The sequence below is a fragment of the Egretta garzetta genome, unplaced genomic scaffold (assembly GCF_000687185.1).
Source record: "Egretta garzetta isolate BGI_Z169 unplaced genomic scaffold, ASM68718v1 scaffold160, whole genome shotgun sequence".
Classification (NCBI taxonomy): Eukaryota; Metazoa; Chordata; class Aves; order Pelecaniformes; family Ardeidae; genus Egretta; species Egretta garzetta.
The window spans coordinates 101,460-123,424 of record NW_009258378.1 but is presented as its reverse complement, the minus strand read 5'-3'; the positions used below and the strand labels follow the sequence as shown (position 1 = coordinate 123,424).

General features: G+C 38.8%; 1 protein-coding gene across 1 annotated transcript in view; it reads left to right on the top strand.

Moving 5' to 3' along the window:
• PTPRM (protein tyrosine phosphatase receptor type M) overlaps positions 1 to 21,965 on the top strand; it is a 376,482-nt gene that overhangs the window by 329,292 nt on the left and 25,225 nt on the right. The window contains exon 25 of the mRNA XM_035895918.1: positions 13,421 to 13,518. Coding sequence (XP_035751811.1) covers positions 13,421 to 13,518 — 98 coding nt within the window. The remainder of the gene's footprint in view (positions 1 to 13,420; positions 13,519 to 21,965) is intronic.

Here is a 21,965-nt window from a genome sequence, read left to right as displayed (position 1 = left end):
ACTGTTTCACTTTGTGTATTGCTATTATGGAGGCAGACATCAAGTCAAGTTTCAGTCAGAAGGAGTTTTTTAGGTATGAGTTATAAACTTCTGAAAATAAATATTTACAATGGCAATGTTTACAGTCTTCACTACAGCAGCATAAACTTGCTGCTGGAATAACTCCTTTTATATTCCTTCTCTTTTCTGCAAAATACGAGTCTTTCTTCCACACGCGACTGTATATGTTGTGTGAGCATTTTAATAAGGGTTTTCAGAAACAAAAATACATTTTCTTTTAAATTGAAAGTTCCCTTTCAGGCATCTGAAGGAGAAATAGTGCTTTGAATAATAATACTCTTAACTTCCTTGGCATGTTTTTTGGTTTTATGTTGCAAAAAGTTGTCAGAACTACAGCGGTGTGAAAGCTCCCCACTTCTCTTTACAAAGAAGCTTCTGCTGCCATGATTTTAGCCTCCAGATGAAAATTAACATTTGAAATTACTTCAAGGAGAACGGGAAAACAACAAAGCAAGGTAGTTCTACACAATTTTTCAGCTTTATATATGCTGTCATTTTTGCAGGATGTAGGGTAGGCAGGCTGATTTCCCGGTATATATACAAAGAGATTGAATTCTATACACCTGTATTAATCTTGAAGATTCAACTATGTTCGATGCTGTTGTTTACTTCTCAATCATCAAAACGTTAAAAAGGTGGTTGAAGCCATCTGTCCTCAGTGAAGGAGATAAACCCATTCTTAAGCACTCTGTTGAATAGACGAGACTTTCTGAAACATGTTCTGCAACAGTAGTGACAAATGGCAAAGAAGTTACTTTTTTTCCCACACCCAAATGCAGACAGAAGTAATAGACCCTTTACATATGGAAGTGATATCTCCAGGTTATATTGTGAAGCCATATGGCGAATTCACCAGAGCTCTCTTACTACCGTTTCCCAACGAAGGCTGCTGATGACAATTACAGCATTTGAGCATCTTTTAAAAGTTGGTACTTTAGTAGTGCTGAGGACAAAAAGAAACAGTGTGTAGTAAAAACTGGTAACTGCCAAAGTCATCTCTTTTCAACAGTGGCCATAGTATGGTTCGTGAGAATACCAGAGAAAATTCTCCCTCTTTGTTTATAATAGGAGATTTTAGTGATAACTGTGTTAGAATAGTTATCTTTCACGACTTTCATGAGTCCTATATTTTTCTGTCTTTGTCTTAATCAGCTGTGCAGTAGTTGTGTCTCTACAGTGAATGAGATGCCCCTGTTGCTTTCCATTCAGCGTAGCAGGCTGTAAATGCAGAGCTGGCATAGCTTCCTAATACATGTGAGGTGAGCTTAGGCTCTGTTGCAGTGCGTCACTTCTCTGAACCTTTGTGTGTGGACCAAGTGAAACAGAAACACGGTTGGAAAACTGCTGATAGATCCATTGCTAGGTAGCACCACTTACATTCTTCTTCACATACGTGTGGCTACATTTTGTATAAAATACATGCCCGCCTCTCATAAACCTTTGGAAATTCTTTGAAAGTACAAACCAAGCTCTGGAAATGATACCACATAGTTCTTTAATATTTTTTTGCTAGTAGAAATTCCCACATCCCATGCAGGCTGTTCTTTCACTTGCTTGTTAATGTGGCCTGTGAAACAACACTTTGAGAAACTGATGATTTATCTGTAGTCCATGGTCAGAGCCACAGAGGAAGTAAAAGCAATCCTTCTGTCCCCTCCCTGCAAAGACTGAGCAGCAGGAAATCAGACATAAAGGTCTTCAGAGCATATATAGATCTCTGTCTCAAAGACAAGATACTGGTTTGATTTTGCTGTTGTGAAGTCAGTCTAGAATAGCTACAACAGACGTTTGCTTATCAGAATTAAGAAGTAAGAGAAATGAGAGAAGACTACAGTAATTAAGTAGACGAAGAGGTGAATCAGGGAACAGGAAATGTTTCAAGGTTGTATTGTATAAAATAGAAGATTGTGTGAAAAGTAGTATGTTTGTCCTCTTTTTAAAAATGTGACTGTAAAATATGTCCTGCAAACAGGGAAGCTATGATCTTCCTGAAACTCAAGAACTGAGCAAACTGTCCTTGTGAACCAAACACACTTTCAGGAAAGAATATTGTGGAGGTGGCCGTATATTAGTGTATTTGCTGCTGCTCGGACTCCGAATTACCTAGATTATGCACTAGAATCCGGTTTTTGTCTAAGGAAGATGTATATACAACATCAGCCTTACAAATGTACCTCACAAGTCTGTATTTTTGGGGGATGCAAATTGCGAAAGGCTGATGTTTGATGATAGGGTTTCCATCCTCAATAAAGAATCAGCCATAAATTGGACTTGATGGGGAAGGTACCTGGCACTCTTGATGGAGTGCTGTTAACATGCCTGTCAATCAGTGAAGCCTAATGCTAAAGCAGAAGAAGGAGCAGAGGAATGCAGTTTGTCAGGAAAATCACATAGTCAAAGCATCCTTTTTTCTGTGAAGTTTATTTTCCAGCTGGTCTTCAGCAGCCTGGAGGAAGCTTGGCAGCAGGTGCAAGAAGGCTTTTCGTCTTCTCATTTGCTGAAATAAAAAGTATAGCAAATTTACAAAGAGAATGTATTTCAGAAACAAATGTATCAAGAAACAAATAAGGCAGCTTTTTTTTTGTCTTGTCACCATATCCAAACCTTTGAAACCTGACAACTCTTCTCTATTCTGTATCCTTTGGTGGCAACTGAAATCTCTATATTGATATGGCCACCAAGGCACATGACAGTCTGGGTGATTTTGAAGCACTGCCTTTGAAAAAAAAAAAAAATCTGTATTCTTCCGTGCAGTTGCATATTCAGATGTAGACTTTGTGGAGGTTCCCTCTGATGCTGCTAAATCTCATTCTGTTGCAAGCAGAATATGTCTGTACTAAGCACAAATACACTCTGCATGTTAGAATGGCTTTCCTTGTTTACAGTGCACATCAAATACTGCAGTTTCCTATCAAATATAATAAAAAATAGAATTAAAAGGTTAGTATTGCCCTTTCCTACTTGAAGTGGTGAAAATAACCGGTGTGCTCCCAAAAATAACAATAAAGAGTAGTGTTGAGAGAATTTGTTGTCATGCAGATTTAATTTTTACCATAATTATCTTGAAGTTAAAAAATATCCAATACACATTTATTTGTTAATCACCTTCATGGATCTTGATCTGACTAATATTTGTTTGATTCTGACTATTTCTGTGACTGAAGAAGAAACGAATATACCAAAGTCCTCCAGCCTCCAGAAAAATATATTGTGAGCGATATATCTCACTCAGGAGATACCTATCAGGATAATAAATTAAGACAATTTTGGTTTTGCTAGCATTTTTACTTATGCTTTAATGTAGACTAAATTATCTTATTTGTTCATCTGGGTAAAGTGTTCACATTAATGCACTTAAACTCCCAGCACAAGTTTAAAAAATACAGCATCTGAACATCTTACTCACAAGCATGAGCAACATTCCTTCACAATAAGGCCCTTGGGGAAAAATAAAAGAAACAAGTAGCCAAAATGAACTCATATTTTTGAGCTAGAGAATAGTGATGATTTTATTACATCCTGATGCTTATGATTGACTCAACATGAAAATAGAAAGTAGAAATGGGAAAGACTAATTAGGTTCTTTTGTCCATTCCCTAAGGAACCTTCTACTGAAGGGGATAAAATGATCTTAAACTTCTCATCCATCATCAAAATTGATTCTGCATTACAAGTTGATAGGAAGAACCCAGTCCAACAAGTCAATTACCTGAGATTTTTGAGTTGGAAATGTTACAGGCAGCATTTTTTTTTTACAAAATAAATTCCATATTTGTTAGTCTTCCCAAGCTCAGATGGGCTATTTAGAATGCGTGATTAATAGGTATTCATATTTCCATGATGCAAATCACCCTTATTGAGAAGAATGCACAACTTAGAAATTACAGCAGCTTCTTACTGGAAAACATTGATTCAGCTAAACTGAAACTTTCTGTTGGACTGCTTTCACCAAGACAGTTTGGGTCCAACCCATGGGCTCAAGGCTCCCAGAATAAGCCTTCAGTCAGAGCTGTGACCTCAGATGGAGACCCAACACCTCGTATTGCTATTTGATCTGAATCAGTTTGGACCTGTAGCTGTTTCCCCCATGAGCCCCCTATTGCATTCCCGACACGCTTGACTGTAATTAAACAACTAAACAGAGAGAAAGAGAGTCCACGTGCGAGTGAGACCTACTCTGTTTCCCTGTAGCCAGTACGCTTTGCTGGAAAATACATCGAGGCCTCTAGTTACAATTACAGTTATTGAAAGTATTCCGGGTTCATGGCAGAAAAAGCCTGAAACACACTCCCTGCAAGCCATTGCCTAGCAATGCTCTCTTAAAATCTGTGCAAGGTAAAGATTCAAGACTCTGGCCTTATTCAGGTATCCCACATAACCCTCACTAGGGGATCTCTAAACCCTAGGAGTGCTACATTTAATGCAAAATTTGGAAGATACCGGATTTATCCAGTCTGAGAAAATGTTAATGAGGGGAACAGCCCATTTAACATCCCCACTGTGTGGCAAGCAAATTATATGAAAGAAAGAGCTCTTCAATTATACTGGATGAGCTACATTAAACTACAACTACATTATTTTGTTGATTTTTTTAATTTCCTGCAGTTAAGATCAGAAAAAGCAGCTTTCTTGAATGGCGTAATGGTACATACATGGCCAGTAGTACTATGGACACAGCTTTTATTGCATTCAGCTTGGCCTAATCTCAGGCTAACTGGATAAATCTGGACCATTCCTGTTGCTGCCAGTTCTTCTATTCCCAGTCTACAGTACTTCCATGAGTAGTCAAAAGGTGTTACAGGAATGTGCTATTCAGTCTTTGGGAAATCATATGACATTTTCATTTTATTTTGTTGATACAGAACAAACTGAGCTAGTATTGGAAATTTAGCCATGGAGAAATGTCAATCAATAAGTGTGTAACACTTTACTAGGTGGAAAGTTGGCTGGTAGCATTAGCTGTAGTGTTACAAAAATGTCTTAAGTAGCACCTGCCAAGAATGCACAAACAAAGTCTGGTCTCAGACTTAAAAATACATTTAAGTGCAGCACTGGCTTGTTTCGGAACATGGTGGAAATACTAATGTGGAGCAGGGACAGGTAAAATTATTCAGAAATGGCTAGGGAGCTGGCATATTGTGGGTGCTGTGTGTTATACCAAGCCTGTTCGGTTCATTCGAACTCTTATCTTGCTTTCTGTTGTCTCTCAAGGTATGATCGGATTGTGACTGTGAGGGGCACGAACACCTTTTGTGTATTCATGGACATTTAATATGTAATGCAGTTCCCACTACTGTGGAGCTCCAGTCCTGGACTGGGATTTCTAGGCAGTACCATAATGCAGACAAGATAATGCATAGAGATGTGCGCTGTTCCAGCCTAGTTAGATCTGTATCAGTAAAGAAAAGAAAACGCCATATGCTATTCCAGAGAATGCATACCACATCCCTGTAAAACTTTCTGACTGCCTGCAGAATCACTGCAGAATAGGATCAGACAAAATGCCAAGAAGAGAAATGATCCACCTCAAGCCAATAGTTGATGTGTATGTGTATATACGCATACTTACAAAATATGTATTTTCAAACTGCTTATCTAGTTTAGTGAAATGAGCAATTTTAAAGAAAAAATTCTCTGGGATAATCAGTTTTTTCATTACTCGAAGGATACATTTCTTAAGCATCTCTATATTAAACTGGGAATTTAGAGTGGAGGGATGTTTTTATTTTAGCTAGCAGGGAGATGCTTGCCTGTATTTCATAAAACAATAGGACTGTGGCTCACCACTACTGTACATTGTAAAGCGGCATGTTATAGGCCAAATGTTTTTATGTTCTTTTTACATTTGGAAAGAGATGAAGAATTTACAGGTCAATCTCCTCCTTAAACTGCATTTAATTACGGAGTGGTAGGGAGGGAAAGGCAGCCAAAGCACCGGTCAGTCTCGTGGGAGCTATAGATAAAATTTCTACATGCGCCTCAGTCACTTAGTAATCTAAGCCTCGTTGAAAGCTAATGGGACTTGAAAGGACTTTGGAAATTTCATTTGGTGAAAGCCAATTTTCACGTATAGTGATGTGCAGGCAGCAGGGCTTGCAGACTGGCTAGCTCGAAGCAGGTAGGATTTAGTTTGTGCTTGAAAATCAGCCAATTACTATTCACTGTGCTGTCCCTTGGCTGATAATGAGAGAAGGCTGTGTTTTTCCTGCGCAAAGCAGACAGTAGAAAGCCTCTGTGTTGCCAGTAGCTGCACTGGGCAGGATTTGTCCCAGTAAAGCATTTCAGCTTGCTTTATAAGCAGCGTTTTCCTGAAATGTCAAGCTAACAAGATTCAGTCAGATCTGTTCCTTATTGACAATCCATCTAAGGTGAGGCAATAACGGAAAACACATTTTAAATTCATAGCTCAGTCCTGATTAACCCACTTGAGTGTGGCTGAGGTGACTTACTGTGGAATACTGTTGCTGCATACTCGGTTGGGGTTTTTTGTGTTGCAAGGTGGTATCATTGCAAAAGGCCAAAAAAAGAAACGGTGGACTGGCTACAGCTTGAATATAGATTCTGCATATATTTGATATGCACGGTATATTCTGAAGCCTGGGTGAAAACTAGTGTTAGGAGAAACCAAACGTTTTTTATTTGTTTGTGAGTCAAGTTGTGGTAGAATTCTTGCTTACAAAATGGTGTTTTTTCTTACCTGACTATGAGTTAATTACTGCTTCTGCAAACAAGTGGCTCCTCTCTGCACCCTCTCTGAATCTACTTACCATGGAGGAATCAGTTAAAATAAGGTTTAAAACTGAGGGGGAGGTTTTGTCCATACCTCACATAAGAGGTAGCCATAGCCTCAGGCTTCCTTGCTTGGGCTGCCTGCTGGCTTAGCATACTTATAGGGAACCTATGTTGTTGGAAGTTCATCCACAGCTTTGTTTATTTGTATTTTTCCAAGGCAAGAGAGATTTCCAAGAAAGTTTTGTCAGGAAAGCCAGCATAGCTGTAGAATTAGAATATAGCCCTGCTGAAGATTACATAATAATTAATATTTGTAAGGCTAAAATTAGAAAGTGCATTTCAAATGCCATCACAGTCAACACTGTAAGTCAAATTAAATAAAGGAATAAAAGCAATAATGTGTTTTTTTCAGCTCATTACAGGGGTTTTGTTTAATTTCATTGAGATTCTTTCGGGCACAAAATGTCTGGGGCTGGGATATGCAGAAACGACAAATAATAATTAATACTGAAGTATGGCAGCTAGAAACCAGCAATTAATAAGTAACACTGAAGCATTTATGGCCAAGTTTTGTCTGTACAAACGTCTGTTGCCTTTTAGTGTGCTAATTCTTACAGTGATAGGCAACCCGTAAAAGTGAATAGATGCATGGCAACTGGGGTATGTTTTACCCTTGATGCTGTTTTAGTTTCTGGAACAGACTTGGGAGGACTTCAGTTAAAGCATTAGAAGCATCCAGGTTATATGACCTGATTCTTTTTCATCATCATTTTCTTGACACCTTAAAATACAAAAGACTGATCTGTATGCATTTGGATAGCTATTGGTGAGTGGTGGGCTTGCATGGTTTAGTGATATCTTGACCACAGTTTTATCTCAGACTTAAAAATTATTCACAGTATTTATAGGCGCATGCATACTGTGCCTATGAAAACATACTCTTGTATAAGCCTTTAAAGTCAATGTACCTGTACATGTTATGGCAGAAAACAAATGTCTAAACCTATTTTGAGAGAAGTTATTGCAGAAAAACTGCATGATCACTGCCTGAGTTTTTTAAGTTTTTATAGCAGAGCTTTGTTCTTGACTTTGCTGGCCTTCTTGGAGGCACTAAACCCTTAAGAACTCCTGGAAGGGTGAGTGAAAGTTAAATGCATGCTACTACTATTCAACAAGCATATGGTAAAGACTGCTCTTGACAATTCAGATGATCAGCAAGCGATCTTCAGGGTATCTTCCATTCAGGATCCAGCTCATTCGGGGATGAGCCAGCATACAGCTATACTGCTGTGTGGCAGGGGCGATGCAACTGCAAAAAAATACTGAACAAGCACTTCATCTTGCTAGTTGGCTAAATCAGCACAACTGGGATCTGTCACTTTTCTTTATAGTATGCTGACTATTTTAGATAGAAAGATCGAGACATTTTATTTTATTTTACTTTACTTTATGAAAAAGTGGAACTTAATCGTACACTCCTTAGTCTACACCTTGTCACGCAAAGAGGAGTCCAGGTTTGCAGAGCTGCTGACCACCAATGAGCTTCCCTTCCTCCTGGGAGGCTGGCAGGAATGAACACTCATGAAACCCTGATCACAGAATGATGCGCCTGCAAATTCCTGTTGATAAAATCTTGGGCATGTTGCCTTACTGAGTAGGGAAAAAATGTATTTCATTTAAGGGAGATGTTCCCTTGCCTGCAGTCAGTGATATTTATAGTTTAAAGTAACATTTAACTGTGGTTTTTTACATAACTTTTTCTGAAAGGCATTTTGTTCTTACCTCCGAATTCTAGCATGGTTAAAAGAGCAAATAACATGCATTTATGGATTATCAGATCACTGGACTGGCAGAGCATTAGTAACCCTGCAGTTTTGCTTCCTCCTGAGAAACTCTCAGTAAGTTATCCTGCTAACAGCTAGTCTGTCCCATTAAAGAGGTTCATTAGGAAAAGGAGAATTCTTGACCTTTGTATTCTATTAACTTGTAGTCTGTTATCCCAGGTTCTTTTTCTTTTTAATCTCTCCTTTATGCTTTCATGTGTATTTTGAACAATTTCTGCTACATAATGGGTTTGAGGTTTTTCCCGGCAGTGTAGTTGCAAAGGGAGTCATTGCTTGTTGGCTTTTTTTTGCCACGCAGCCGTACCTGTTAATAAGGAAACATTTACTGTATCTCAAGGTCATTTTGAAAGGATCATACATAGTAAAGAACGAGGGCTAAAATGCAGCTCCCCCTAGGCAGGCGTATTAGCTAGTTGTCCTCGAGTGGTCGTGTTGTAGGCAGTCACAATAACAGCAAGCAGCAAGCTTTGCTTCAGTAAGAAGTGAAGACGGTTACCATTGCTACTAGAAACCGCAGTGACCATTCAGGTTGAGGGGACCATTTTATAACCACCTCCTTACGTGGGGTGGACGCATCTGCTCGCTGGAAGGAGGTTGATTGCGCTCTTTTCAAGATGGAATTTAACTGCTGCAGACACAAGTCTTGCATCTTGTCAGTCCGCTGCCTCTGTCAACAGATGCTAACAGCTACCACTGCCCATGCACCCTCCCTGGGGAGCCTTTGCAGCTTAAAGCTATCTGTTCATTTTCTGCACAGTTCTAGCTTTAATATCTATCATTGAATTTGGTCTCAGGTGCACCAAACGTTAGCTTGTGGATTTGACATTCTGTGCTAGAAAAAAGGTTTTAGAAGCTATTTGTTCCTTGTTTAAGCTGCTTGCTTTTCTAGAAATTGAAAAATGACCCATAGATTTACAAGTCCCATCTGAGTAAGCGCTGAGGACATTTCAGGATTCAGATTTTACTTGTTTCTTTGTGTTTGCTTTCTTTCCTACATCTGAACACATTTTCCTCTATTCTGGGCTAGTTTATCACGTTTGAATTGATCACATACCCCAGTAGCAATACCGGTTGTTAGAACTGGGTCTCACAATAACAGACAGAAATAGAAGCCCTGGAAAGCTCTGTGTACAGAAGTAGCTTCTTAAGAGTTTAAACCATTCTTAAAAGCTGTGCGATTTTCCATTTCCTAATATGCTTGCATTCCCAGAGCAGCAACGAACAACTACTAGTAATACAACTAATGGTTGTGATATATACAGCCAATCATTTCTGTTGAGATTTTTCAATAATGCATTTAATTAGCTTGGGGTTTGGAGGGTTGATTTCCTTTTCTTATTTTCCTTCACTTTTCATCTTCTGGTTGCAGTATGTTGTTGATTTCTTTTTTTTTTTCACAGCAGAAATCTTTGATACCAACTACTATATTGTGTAGCTAATGGGGTACGCCGCAGGCTTACTGTTAGGCAGCACAGAACCTTCTCTTCAGCCCTTCTCCTCCCGCAAGGGGGCAACTGCTGAGAATAACCTTCCTGCCTATTGTACACACATCTGTTAAGCTGATGCTTGGAACAATTATAGGCTCTTTCTCTCCCTACCACAAGTCTCTGGAATCAAATTGTTCAGTTCTTCATGACAATAAATCCTCCAACCCTACCTAGCCTCTAATGCTTTTCAATTCTGGCTGGAGACAAGTAATAATTTATTCATACGTCAGAAAATAATTTGAAAAATGTCAAGAAGAAAAGAAAAATGGGGTAGAAAAGAATTACTTTCTGAGACTTTAAGGTAGGTTTTTGGGTGGTTTTTTTCCTTTCAGTGTCCTGAATGTGAAAGATGGTTGGAGGCTACATGTAAGAATTGGAGAGGAAAGGGGAGAAAACACTTGAGAATACTTGAGAAGAGCAGAAAATCCTGTCAGGCACTTTTAATTGTGATTGTCTTAAGTAAGATAGAGAAGAGCATACTCAGCACTGCAGAATAGGACATTACTTCTAGGAGAACATTTGGAATCAAGCTTGAAAGACTTGTCAGAGCTCAGCTCTTTCTCTGGCCTGAAAAATGCTATTCCTTTTTCTCAAGATTTATTTTTCTCATCGTTTATTATCTCTTTTTTTCTTTTTAAGGAATGAAAAATGCAAAATCTTCAGGAAGAAATTAGTGTTTAGGATCTCTCCCCAGTTGTAATTTGTGATTTCAGGATCTGAAATGTAGGAATCTTTGTCACGAGACAAATTATGTTGTCTGTAGAAAAAAAAATCAGGAATAAATTGTTGCGGGTTATCCCAGAGCTGTCAAAAAGAAATGACTGTTACAAAGTCGGGCCCAACCATCTTGTATCTCAAGTGAACCTGTAGGAAAGAAAACTGAAATAACACATAAAGAAACTTACTACATAGCAAGATTCTGGCTGTGTAGACAGAGGATCTTTTCTCGCCTTTCCTGCAGCTTTACCAAAAACATATTCAGATGAACAATCTTGAAACATCACATAATCCTGTGGTGACAGAATGCAGTGGAGCCATTTGGATTTTCTCCATTAAACCAGTCTGTGAATCAAGATTCTTGAAACAACAGTGGCATTATTTTTTGTCCTTGATCAAGCTTAAATAATCTTAGTAATGTGTCATGAACTTCCAGACTGTTTCCAGGACACTGCTCTGTGGAAAACTGCCTTTCCCTAGTTCTGTTTTTAGCTGCACTCCTTCAAAGATGATAGCAATAGTAATTTTGCTGAATATTTGTTTGAGATTTGAGAGGAAGGAGGGAGCTATACAGAGACAGTATTTCCCTACAGTGAGTAAGATAGTCTCCTTCCATTTACGTGTAGGAGAGGTTGGCCCAAAACCTTTCTAAGCTGTTGTGACTTGAATTGCCCAAAAGGCTATATTGAATCCTACATTATTAAAACACAAGGAAGCTAAACTTTCACTATAACATGTATTAATTATTTTACTGTGACATTCAAAATTGCACTCAGACCATGTCTGTATTACATATCCAGGACACTTATGTAGAAGTAAGGTACTTATTGTAAATTTCCATATGATGGAGGGTGATTTAACTCTTGTCATACTTCAGAATGAAATCTCACAAAAGTATCAACTGTTCTGTGCTGTAAATTAAAAGAAAAAAAAAAAAAGGTGTCCAGTTTTGCAGCCACAACATCATCTTGACTTTGGTAATTTTAGAAACTTTAGTTTTAGATTCTGCTGTTATTTCTGCTCTGAGACCTTCTGACATTCCTTATGTTCCAATAGTCATACCTTTCTGTTCTTTTAAATGGCTTTTTCTCCTGTTATATCAACTACCAGAGCAAGGAAAAGACAAGTGGAGTGACTATAGGGAAACCTGTGAAACTAACTATATATGCAGTATTTTTAAAAGCAGAGAAAGTAAGGGGGAGAACATATAACTTCTTTAAATGGTCTATGCACATTATGGATGCTAAAATTATCCTTTGAAATTGCTGACAATAAAAATAAATTTTAAAAATTCAGAAGTTTTAGGCTGTTACCATCCTTCTTCTTAAACTTGAGTTCTAAGTAAGTTACATCGTAGCTGTGGTGTTATTTGCCTAGTGAGTTGGGTTTGACTTGCCTATAATATCATAGAATCACAAAGTCATAGAATCACAGAATGGTTTGCGTTGGAAGAGACCTTCAAAGATCATCTAGTCCAACCGCTCTGCCACAATATTAGTTCATCTTTCACTAAGTACTTGACTTTTAGAGTGAAAAGCTTCTTTTCAAAGGGAGCTCAAAGTACAAAAACATGGGTGCCAAACTACCCAAATCTGTCAATGTATGGTTCTGTAATGCTTTAAGAGTGTTCTTTTCTTCACTAGAGGAACATTTAGGCCAATACATTATCCATTTGTCCTCCAATTAGCTGATTTGAGGCATTCCTCCAAATAAGTCACTAATTGCTTACTGCAGCATGGCAGTGATGGATTCAATATGGATGTTAAGTTTATAGTACCTGGTTGGAAGAGACATTTGTTATTCTTATTGGCTCAGTGATTTTAAAGCAGTGGTTTAAAATCAGGGTGGCACACTGAACATCATGGGTAAGGCGTGCGGGCTAGAAACAGACAGGACCAGGCATACGCAAAGCAATGTGGTTGTTCTCAACGTTTTATGTTTCTGTAACATTTCCTGTGAGCTGATACCCAGCTTTAGCACGATGCTAGGGAAAGCCCTGTATGTTTGTCTACAAAAGCGCAGAAGTTGTTGGAGAAAGCAATGCAGAGGACATGGCTGCCATGGCACACCAGGGTTCTTTACCACTTTCCCCGCTTTTGCTTTTGCAGAGTGATATACTGCAGCAAAAACCTTTAACTTCTGTCTCACTTCAGGAAGTACAATTTAGGAGCTGGGGTAATTTGATGGATAGTGTATACGAAGAAAAATATTAGAAACCAGGAAAGGCCACATAGTCCATTGAGGCTCATTTCATTCCAAATACACCTTCCCTAGGTTATCATCCAATTGTTAAGAGAAAGAGTAATGTTATCCATTTTTTTATAATTCCACTTCTGGGTATTACAGAGATAAATACCTAAATGCTGGAGAACTAACTTTCTTCCAGAGCACTATTTCAGGGGAAAAATACTTAAATGCAGAAAGGTGGGATGACAGAAAAGAAATTGACCCTAAATGAAAAATATGATGGTAGTGATATGAATATATGTGTATAGGCATGGTTTCTCAAAGTTCCCCAGAGACAAGCTTCCAATCTTCAGACTTTCCAATAGTAACCTTTCCTTTGATTTATTGTTTCAGGACCAATGCAGGAGACAATATATGACTTTTGGAGAATGGTATGGCATGAGAACACAGCCAGCATAATCATGGTTACTAATCTCGTAGAAGTGGGAAGGGTAAGTGATTTTTGTACTTAAAAAGATGAAAGACTTCCAAGGTGTTTGCTTTTGGAAATTAAATAGCAGACCAACAAAATGCTTATATACTGAGTATAGCACATAAAATATTTATGACTGCCTGTGCTAAGAGGTTCATTATCAATTATTTTTAAACATGCCTTGGATGCTTGGCTTTGATAACATTAACACAATGAAAAAGTAACTGATAAAGCTGCATTCTATACAGCACAGCCTGCAAAGACTGCCAAAGAGGGAAAATGTCATATCTTTGTATATATCTCAGACATACCATTTCTATTAAGGGAAACCAGGGACTTAGTTACGGAACAAGGTATGCAGTCATCTTTTTCTTAAGGGAGGCTGAGGGGGAGTCATTCTGAAACAGATTTCTGAGAAAAGTAGTTAAAGTATGAAATTCCACCTTCTTCATAATACATTAGTCTAAATCAACCTGCTTTGCTTGGGTTTTCCTTCCTGTAAGCCTTCTGGACTAAAACAAAAAATTAACTTTACTCATTTATAGACTACATTTCTTGACCAGGAGGTCTTCTTCAGGAACTGAGTAGTAAAAAAAAGCTTGAGTTACCTGGTTGATACTGTGTACTTTTCTTTCTTTGCTTGATAACTCCTACAGTAGGCCTCCTACCCAAGTCATTATGGCTAATTTTGTTTTCAGCAAGTATTGAATGGAACCACTTTCTTTGTTTCTCACAACCATCAATAACCAAGTCTTTTAATTTACTACTTTGTCTATGCACTGGTGTCTTAGTTCTCATCTGGGATGTTTATTCCAAGAAAATTTGCTTGGAAACTGGGCATATAGCTTTCATTCGGAATGAAAAAAACCCTCTGCTTTTATTGCAACTACTGCATTTATTGTAAATCGAAGTATTGAAATAAGAAGTCAAGTGCACGTATCTTGGTGTGAGCCACATGGTTTTAAGAGATGTTTTGAATTGCACGCTGGTGGAGTGACTGACACCCCTCTGCCCCGTGGCATTGCCATGAGGAGAGAGCGCCCTGTTTACATGGCGTGAGTCAAAGCTTCGGATCTCATCTCCTTTTTAGCAAGTCCAGTTTTACAATCTCAATTTATTCTTCCTTATGTCCTTTGTCAATTGTTAATATAAATCCTAACATTTATATATGTGTGTGCCCAAGCCTGCCAACAGATCAGGTGCCAGTATTATTTTTAGATATAAAAAAGATGGGATTTGTGACTGCAATTAACACCTGCTGCAGGAACACATGTATGACTAATTGCAGAGACAAAACAGGCTCATGGAGGCTGCTTTAACAGTTCAGTCCCTTGAGTGAAGAATAAGGTAGAAATAGTTGGATGGTCACATATCAATTCAAAACGGATGGATTTGTAAGAAGAGGAAGCTCTCCAGCAAACCTCTTCGTTAAAGCTTTATACACATTCATAAGTACCCAAGCACACAACTTTAAAATGGATGTTTTCAGGGTACAGATAAACAAGCCTCAGTACAAAACCAGCATACTGCATGAAACCACATACTGTTTTCCTAAAGTCAGTATTTGAAAGCATCAATTAGAGCGAGCTGTCAGGTATCAGCCAGGGAGACACCAGTCTCGGTGCCAGCGTTGGCAGCCTCCACTCCCAACGTTTAGGTAGGCAGCACATTCCCTTAGCAGCAAGCAACAGTTTGTGCCACCACGGAGATTTCTTCAGGGTGCAAGAGTCCTCGTGGGATACAAATCTGCGGCTTTGTTGTTTCTGGCAGTGCTAGAAATGACTTTGTTCTCCCTTTCTCTGGAGGCCAACGTAGGTGAGATCAGAGAGCAGAAATTGAAATGAGCTTTTAATGGAAATGAGATCGTATGAGCCACAGAACAATGCAGTTCCTCCTCCGCTGGTGCTTCTGTCCCGCTCCCAGAGCTAGACGCATCAGCAACAAGGATCCGTATTACAAACACACCATCTGTCCCGCAACCCCTAACACAAGCTCTGTCCTGCAGGGCAAACCTTGTAACCTTCCCAACCTTGAGGTTTGCTATTTCAATTGCTATTGCTGGTGTAAGATTTATAGGGGTTTATTATTTTTATTTTTTAACCCTCTTGACCCATTGTAAGCCGAGGAGGAAAATTTCCTTATATTTTCAGGAAAGAGGAATATCTGTTTAACATGTTTGCCACACAGTGTACGTCCTTCATGAATTAATCATTGAGGGGGCGTACGTGTATTTGTTTACCAGGACTGGCTGGATAGTCATTAAATCAGTGCTAGGAACTTGCTTCTTGCCCTGGAGCATTATGCATCAGGCCTGTTTTAATTGCGGATGGAGGAATCACCATGAGGCTGTCCCTAATGCAAGCACCTGCTGCAAATGACTCAGTCCCCGCATTACCCTCCAGCAGGGTCCGGGTACATCTGCCAATATCTGTCATTATCTGAGGCATACTTGTCAAAAGCATGCATGCCTTTAAGCTCTTGTGTGTTCCAGCAAGGGACCCTTGTCAGTGTTTCTGGCACCTGCAGACTGCTGTGCACCTGGTATTTAAATGGCAAAGAAATGTGTTTTGATTGTTTTCTCTCTTTAATGAACCCACCTGAGGGACATTTAGCTCTTTATCTAGTAGCCTGTTACCCAGTCACTCACATTTACACTGCTTGTGTGGAAATTCAGAACTCGCTTGTGCTGTTATACTAATCCATCTGCCAGAAGTCTTATCACAAAATCGGCAGGGCTCCCTAAGGAGACTTTTGTACTGGTAATTTAAGCTAATGATTTCTAAACATATTTAGTCAGTTTTATGAAGACCTCATTAGAATGTGACTGTTTATTAAAACTCTAAATGAGGTCTCACAGTCATTTAGAAAAATCATTGCTGAGTTGCATGAACAGTTCTTTGATAACAGATGATGAAGTGGTTTTTAGTTAAGATTGGCCTAGGTTGACAAAAGAACTTGTACAAAAAAACTAACAAATAAGCATCCCTTGAAGCAGCCTCGAAAAAGAATCTCTGTCTTCTTCATGCTGGGGTCAACAACTTTCCACTCACAATGAAGTTCACAAAAAGGGAATGAAAAGTAATTAATAGTATAATATACCTACATTTTAGTGCAAGAATCATAATTTTTCAAACTACACACAGGTAAAAAGCAAAACCATGACTCAGAAAAATACATCAGTGTGACAACAGGCTATTTCAAAATAATGTATTTTGGATTATATTAATGCAAGAGGCCTCCATGTTCATGCTTGTGAGTGCTAGAGCAACTGAAGATAGTAGTATAATTTCAGACAACATCTTTTCCTGAGAGGTTTCACATAATCTGGTGGATTATTCTAGAAGAAACAAACCTTTTTATCCCACCAGTGTAGGGGTGATGAGAAAACAGACACAAGAGAACACCTTGCTTACTCCAAGAGACTGCTCTGGAGTACAGACTCCAAAAGGCAAAGCTGGATCCTTTTGTGGAAACCATTAGGAACTGGATCAAGGGGGTTTATGTACTGGCCAAAGTCTCATGTTGCTTCTTGAAGTGTTTCAATGTTTGCATGCATTGAAACATTTCTTTCCCCTTTAAAGAGTTATTCTGGGAAGATTTAGAATATATTCGATTGTGCCATCTAGCTGTCACCTCCATCTTTGCTCTTGTTGGGCTGGTACTAATACTTGGTTGGCAGAATCAAACCTGGCATGTCACATCATTTGTCATTTGTCAGTAGTCACTTTCTCTCCCACTCCTTGTTTTTGCTTGAGGCGGAAGAAATTTAGCGATATCTGATTAATAAATTGTGAAATGCGCTGATGGAATTCAGTGGAGGTGGTTGATACATAAATGCTCTGCAAGGACTCATGATTGTCTGTCATGCTTTTAATATAACAAAGTATTTACGAAAAAAATTGCTAGAAATAATTATAAAAAATAAAACCTCACCCCAGGAGCATAGTAATTACAGTAATTAGAGTTTTGCAATTATTATCCAGAATTAGAAAACAGCCAGTGCTAACAGTGTTAATAAGCATACAAAAGACCCTTTTTTTGAAAGAAGGCAAGGTTGACTACAACAGAATGGATGTGACACAAACAGGGGAATGAAGGTCAGCCATAGCCTGCTAAATAGCCCCTGTGCCTGCACGCACACCTTAGCGCTACTGAAACAGAGGAAGCAGCCTCTGGCTGCCATCTTATCCCTCAGGAGTGTTGTGCTTTCCTGGTAGCCATCTCACATTCCTCCCTCTCAGGAGCCGGCAGGGCTATATGTGCATAGGGAAAAAGAAAAACCACGGTGGTGGCTTAGCTCTTCCTTTGCTTGTTTTACTGGACCTGCGGTTGATGTGCTACATACATGACACTCATCTGCCTTGCCACAAAAATGTTGATGGCTCTGACTTTTCATGCTTAAAAAAGTATTGGGGTCTACATGACAGTGAGGAGACCCATACAAAGGTCTTCTGACAGAAGGGGAACATCTCCTTGCTGCTGGTTGGCTGAAAAAAGTTCCCTGTTGTAAGGTAAAATCTGTCAGAAAAGAGTCGTTCTTCTCATGAAAGACTCTGTGTGGGTGCAGCCCTAAACAGTCATATGTGCGAGTGCTTGGGCCTTGGGTCCAAGCCTGGCTCTTGCTCAGGGTGTGCAGCCTTGGTCAACACTCAGGAAACATTTCTAAACCAGATACAAATATGTTTCCTTAACAAACACACCAAGGAGTCTTTATGTTGAACCGCAGTTTCTTCAGGTCCACCTGATAACTTGTTTCTGTTATAGACTGACATTAGACATCCAAGAAAAACTGCCAAATAAAGCCCTGTCCAAAGACTTCTTGCTGAAAACATATTGCAAGAACCAAACAAAAACTTCATAGGAAATTCCAGCATTATAAAAACTGTGTGAAATTTCCCATGGACTTGCCACCTATTCTTAGAATAAAAAAGCAATTTTTTGACACAAAGCTGTTATGAAGCTTGTACTTAGGCATTTTACAAGTTTTGAGAATCTTCCACGCAGAAGAACCCTCTAATAAACAAAGGTAAATTCAAACTGTATTTAAGATTCAGATCACCCATTATGGAGATATTGCAGAGGTGAAACACAGTAACTCTTTAACACGTCTCACAAACAGCACATTTGTATTTAGTATAAGTGGAAGAACACTCTCTCTAATTGAAACTGCCTCTAAATGTAATAAGCCAAATTACCTCCATTGGAATTAGTTCAGGATACCGGCATTAGCGCTCCTTAGGAGGTATGCCAAAGAGTTTGTAAGCATACTGGTGACTAAGATTTCATTTTGACTTTTCTACTGAAAGAAAGAAACCACATTTTATAAATGAGAGGGAGAAAGGTTGCTGTATGAAGCCCTTCCCTACCTCTAGGTAATTCTAATCTCAGCTTCTAAAACCTATAAATAGTGTCCTTCCCCATCTAGAGAATTTTTTTTCTTAATCATATTTACCCAGAAAACCTGGGACCTGTGCTTATGGTAAATATATGTTAATAGATATTCTGTTGTTTTATTTTTAATTTCACCGTGATTCCAGTATCTTTCACTGGATAGCATAGAGTTTATACTTTTACAGAGTATCAATGAGAAAAAAAGAAAACAATCATAATTTAAAACTATTGTTAACCTTTCAAGTCAGTGAACCCTTACAGTCATCAAAACAGATTTCAGCTTTGTAGACTTCTAACCAGAAATAGCAAGTTGGCTTTATTTCATTACGTGTAGCAAGGGAGGAGCCCTTAGGGAAAAAAAAAATGGCTGTTGTTCTTCAGGAAAGAGAAGGAAGGACTCTTTGCAATCATTTAATAAAGATGTCCCCAGATTAGCAATGTTAGCATCATCAAACAGGACATCAACCTACAAGCACTCAGCACTGTCCCATGTCACTCAAAGCAGACATGGTTTCAGCTCTCAAGTGTTTTGATGCATTCTTGTTTCCAGTAAAAGCTATGTTTCAAAGAATGTTAATCAACAGAGATTAATATCTTAATGCTCGCTAATCCAATTGAGATAATTCACTTTGAGAAATAAATAAAAGAGGTTTAAGGATACACAAATGGATCGACCCCCTTGTTGGGCTAGCTGCTGAAGCGCTGCCAAGGTGTAGGAGGCAAGTATAAGTGCAGTTTGCAAAGAAGGCTTCAAGTTCTTCTTTGAAACATTGGGGCTACCAAACTGGCTTCATCACTGCAAGTCTCCTTACCTCAGCAGTCTCTTGAAATTAGTCTCTCAGTCTGCCTATGAAGGAAAAGCATCCTGGAGCCACTGACACAGTTTTACCTTGCCCAGTAGAGTAACATGTTGAGCTTTTTGACCTAACATCAGATGATCAGGTTTTAGAGCCAGAAGGCAATGCACTAACTTGGTGGTGCTCTGTAGCTGAACTAGTGGCACAATTTGGGGCTTGAAATGGAAGCATGACTCAGAGCACAGGCTGTTCTGCTTGGTGCAGGCACATCAGGTCCTCGGATCACAGGATGTGAGCAGTATGCCCATGATTTCACAGCTGTGTGAGGGATTAAAACAGGCTTTGAGGAGCTCCAGCTAATCCTGTAACCATCCTTCATCTTGGCATGGGACCACCCTTCTCATGTGCTCTGTGCTTAGCCTTTTTTCCTCCAGGGCTTTACATAGGTGCCCTTTATTACAACCTTTTTTAATGACCAGTGGGGGACAAAATTGCCCAAAACTTAAGCAGTGAAATAGAGGTAATCCATATTCTTCTGTTGGTGCTAGCAATGGAGGCAAGAACACTACAATAGCTTTACCTTGGGTCACCTTTACCTGAAAGCAATTCTCCCAGACTAGTTGTGCTTTATGGCTGAAGTATGGCCACACCATGAGTTTGGCCACACCATGAGTTTGGCCCGTCAGCTTAATCTCATGCATGCTAGCCGTGTACCTAATTCTTAAGAACAAAGGGATCACACCGATTCCCTCGGGTGGAAAGCATTAGTGTATGGCTACTGCTGGACATGTCCAAAAAGCCAGCTATTCTGGGCAGAAGTTGAATGAGAGGGCATCCACCAGGCAACCTAGGATTGCGCTGCTGGGGCAGCGTAGGGCAGCAGAAGGTGGAGAATTCCATCAGCTCCGAGTCATCACTGGAAGAAGTTAGACTGAGATAGTAAAATTCGTGGAGACACCTCTCCCCCTCTGGGAGCTTTGAACAACTTAAAGACTTCTGGCTGCCTTCATACAGCCCTATTCATCTGATGGTGCCAAACACTATCTTAAATGTTGTATTTCTCAATACTCTTCCATACCTCTTCTAGAAAAATGTGAAATGAGGTATAAATCAATTAACTAACTTGCTCAAAAGCAAAGAAAATGAAAAAAAGAAAGACTGGGTTTTATCTTCTGTCAAAGGTTGGTTTATAACCTATAAAATGTTCTTAAATCACAATACATTTTTTGTTTGAAAAGTATTTAAATAAAAATGCTTTCAATTATTGGATGTCCTTTTACTTCAAGTCAGCCAAATAAAAGTATATGATGTTATCCTAGCTACATCTGTAAAATCTGTTAAAAATTTTCACCAGTGAGCTTGATCAGCTATTTCATTTTATATCCTAGAGGTTTCGCTTCAAAATTTATGTCTGGCTTATCATCATTACTTAGTTCAGGATTAATTTTAAATTAGAATATATAATACTGCTCTTCACTAACGACAATCCGTGCAGTGCATAGCCAGTTATACCACCTTTTTGCTAAGAATATTTCAGAATCAAAGGAAACTGGAAACTTTGAATAATCAGTGTTATTTAAACTGTTCTGTATGAACTACAAAGTATATTTCACAGCCAGCTCACATATTAATTCTGTAATATTCCTCCTATTCCAAACCTCTAAGTAAATGAATTACTGTCCTGGCTTTCATACTGCCTTTAGCTAGAAGTGTCACATTGCCAAATGGCTAAATATACAGCTTCGGAAGTCACAATTTGTGTTCATTAGCTATCCACTGCCTACATTGTTTGTTATATTTAGAAGCAGCAACAACAACTTTGCACCTTCGTTTTTAAGTCTTAGTTTCTCACATTAGACTATTTTGCTGGGGAATGGAGCTAGGGGGTGGAAGTAGATAATCATCATCTCCAAATTTCTAAAATTATTACTAAAATAAACATGTTTGGAACAATTGGACAGTGTACCTTGGGATGAATAGATTAAACCAGAGCATTTTCATTATGTCTCTGGCAATCATCCTTTTATCTCATCTTGTGATGAACATCTGTATTTTTTGGCACGTTAGGATATAAATGTGGAGTGTATCTGAACAAACTCTCAATTATAGTTCTGCTCCAATGAGATTTCAAAATTATGTTTTCTACTTCGTGGACGATATTTACTGTTATGGTAGCAACTGTGTGAAAAAAAAAAAAAACTAATGCATTTAATATTCAGTTCTGGATTCATGTATCAATTATTTAGCTAAGCCTTCTGTTAGGAGGGTTTTTTAGGAG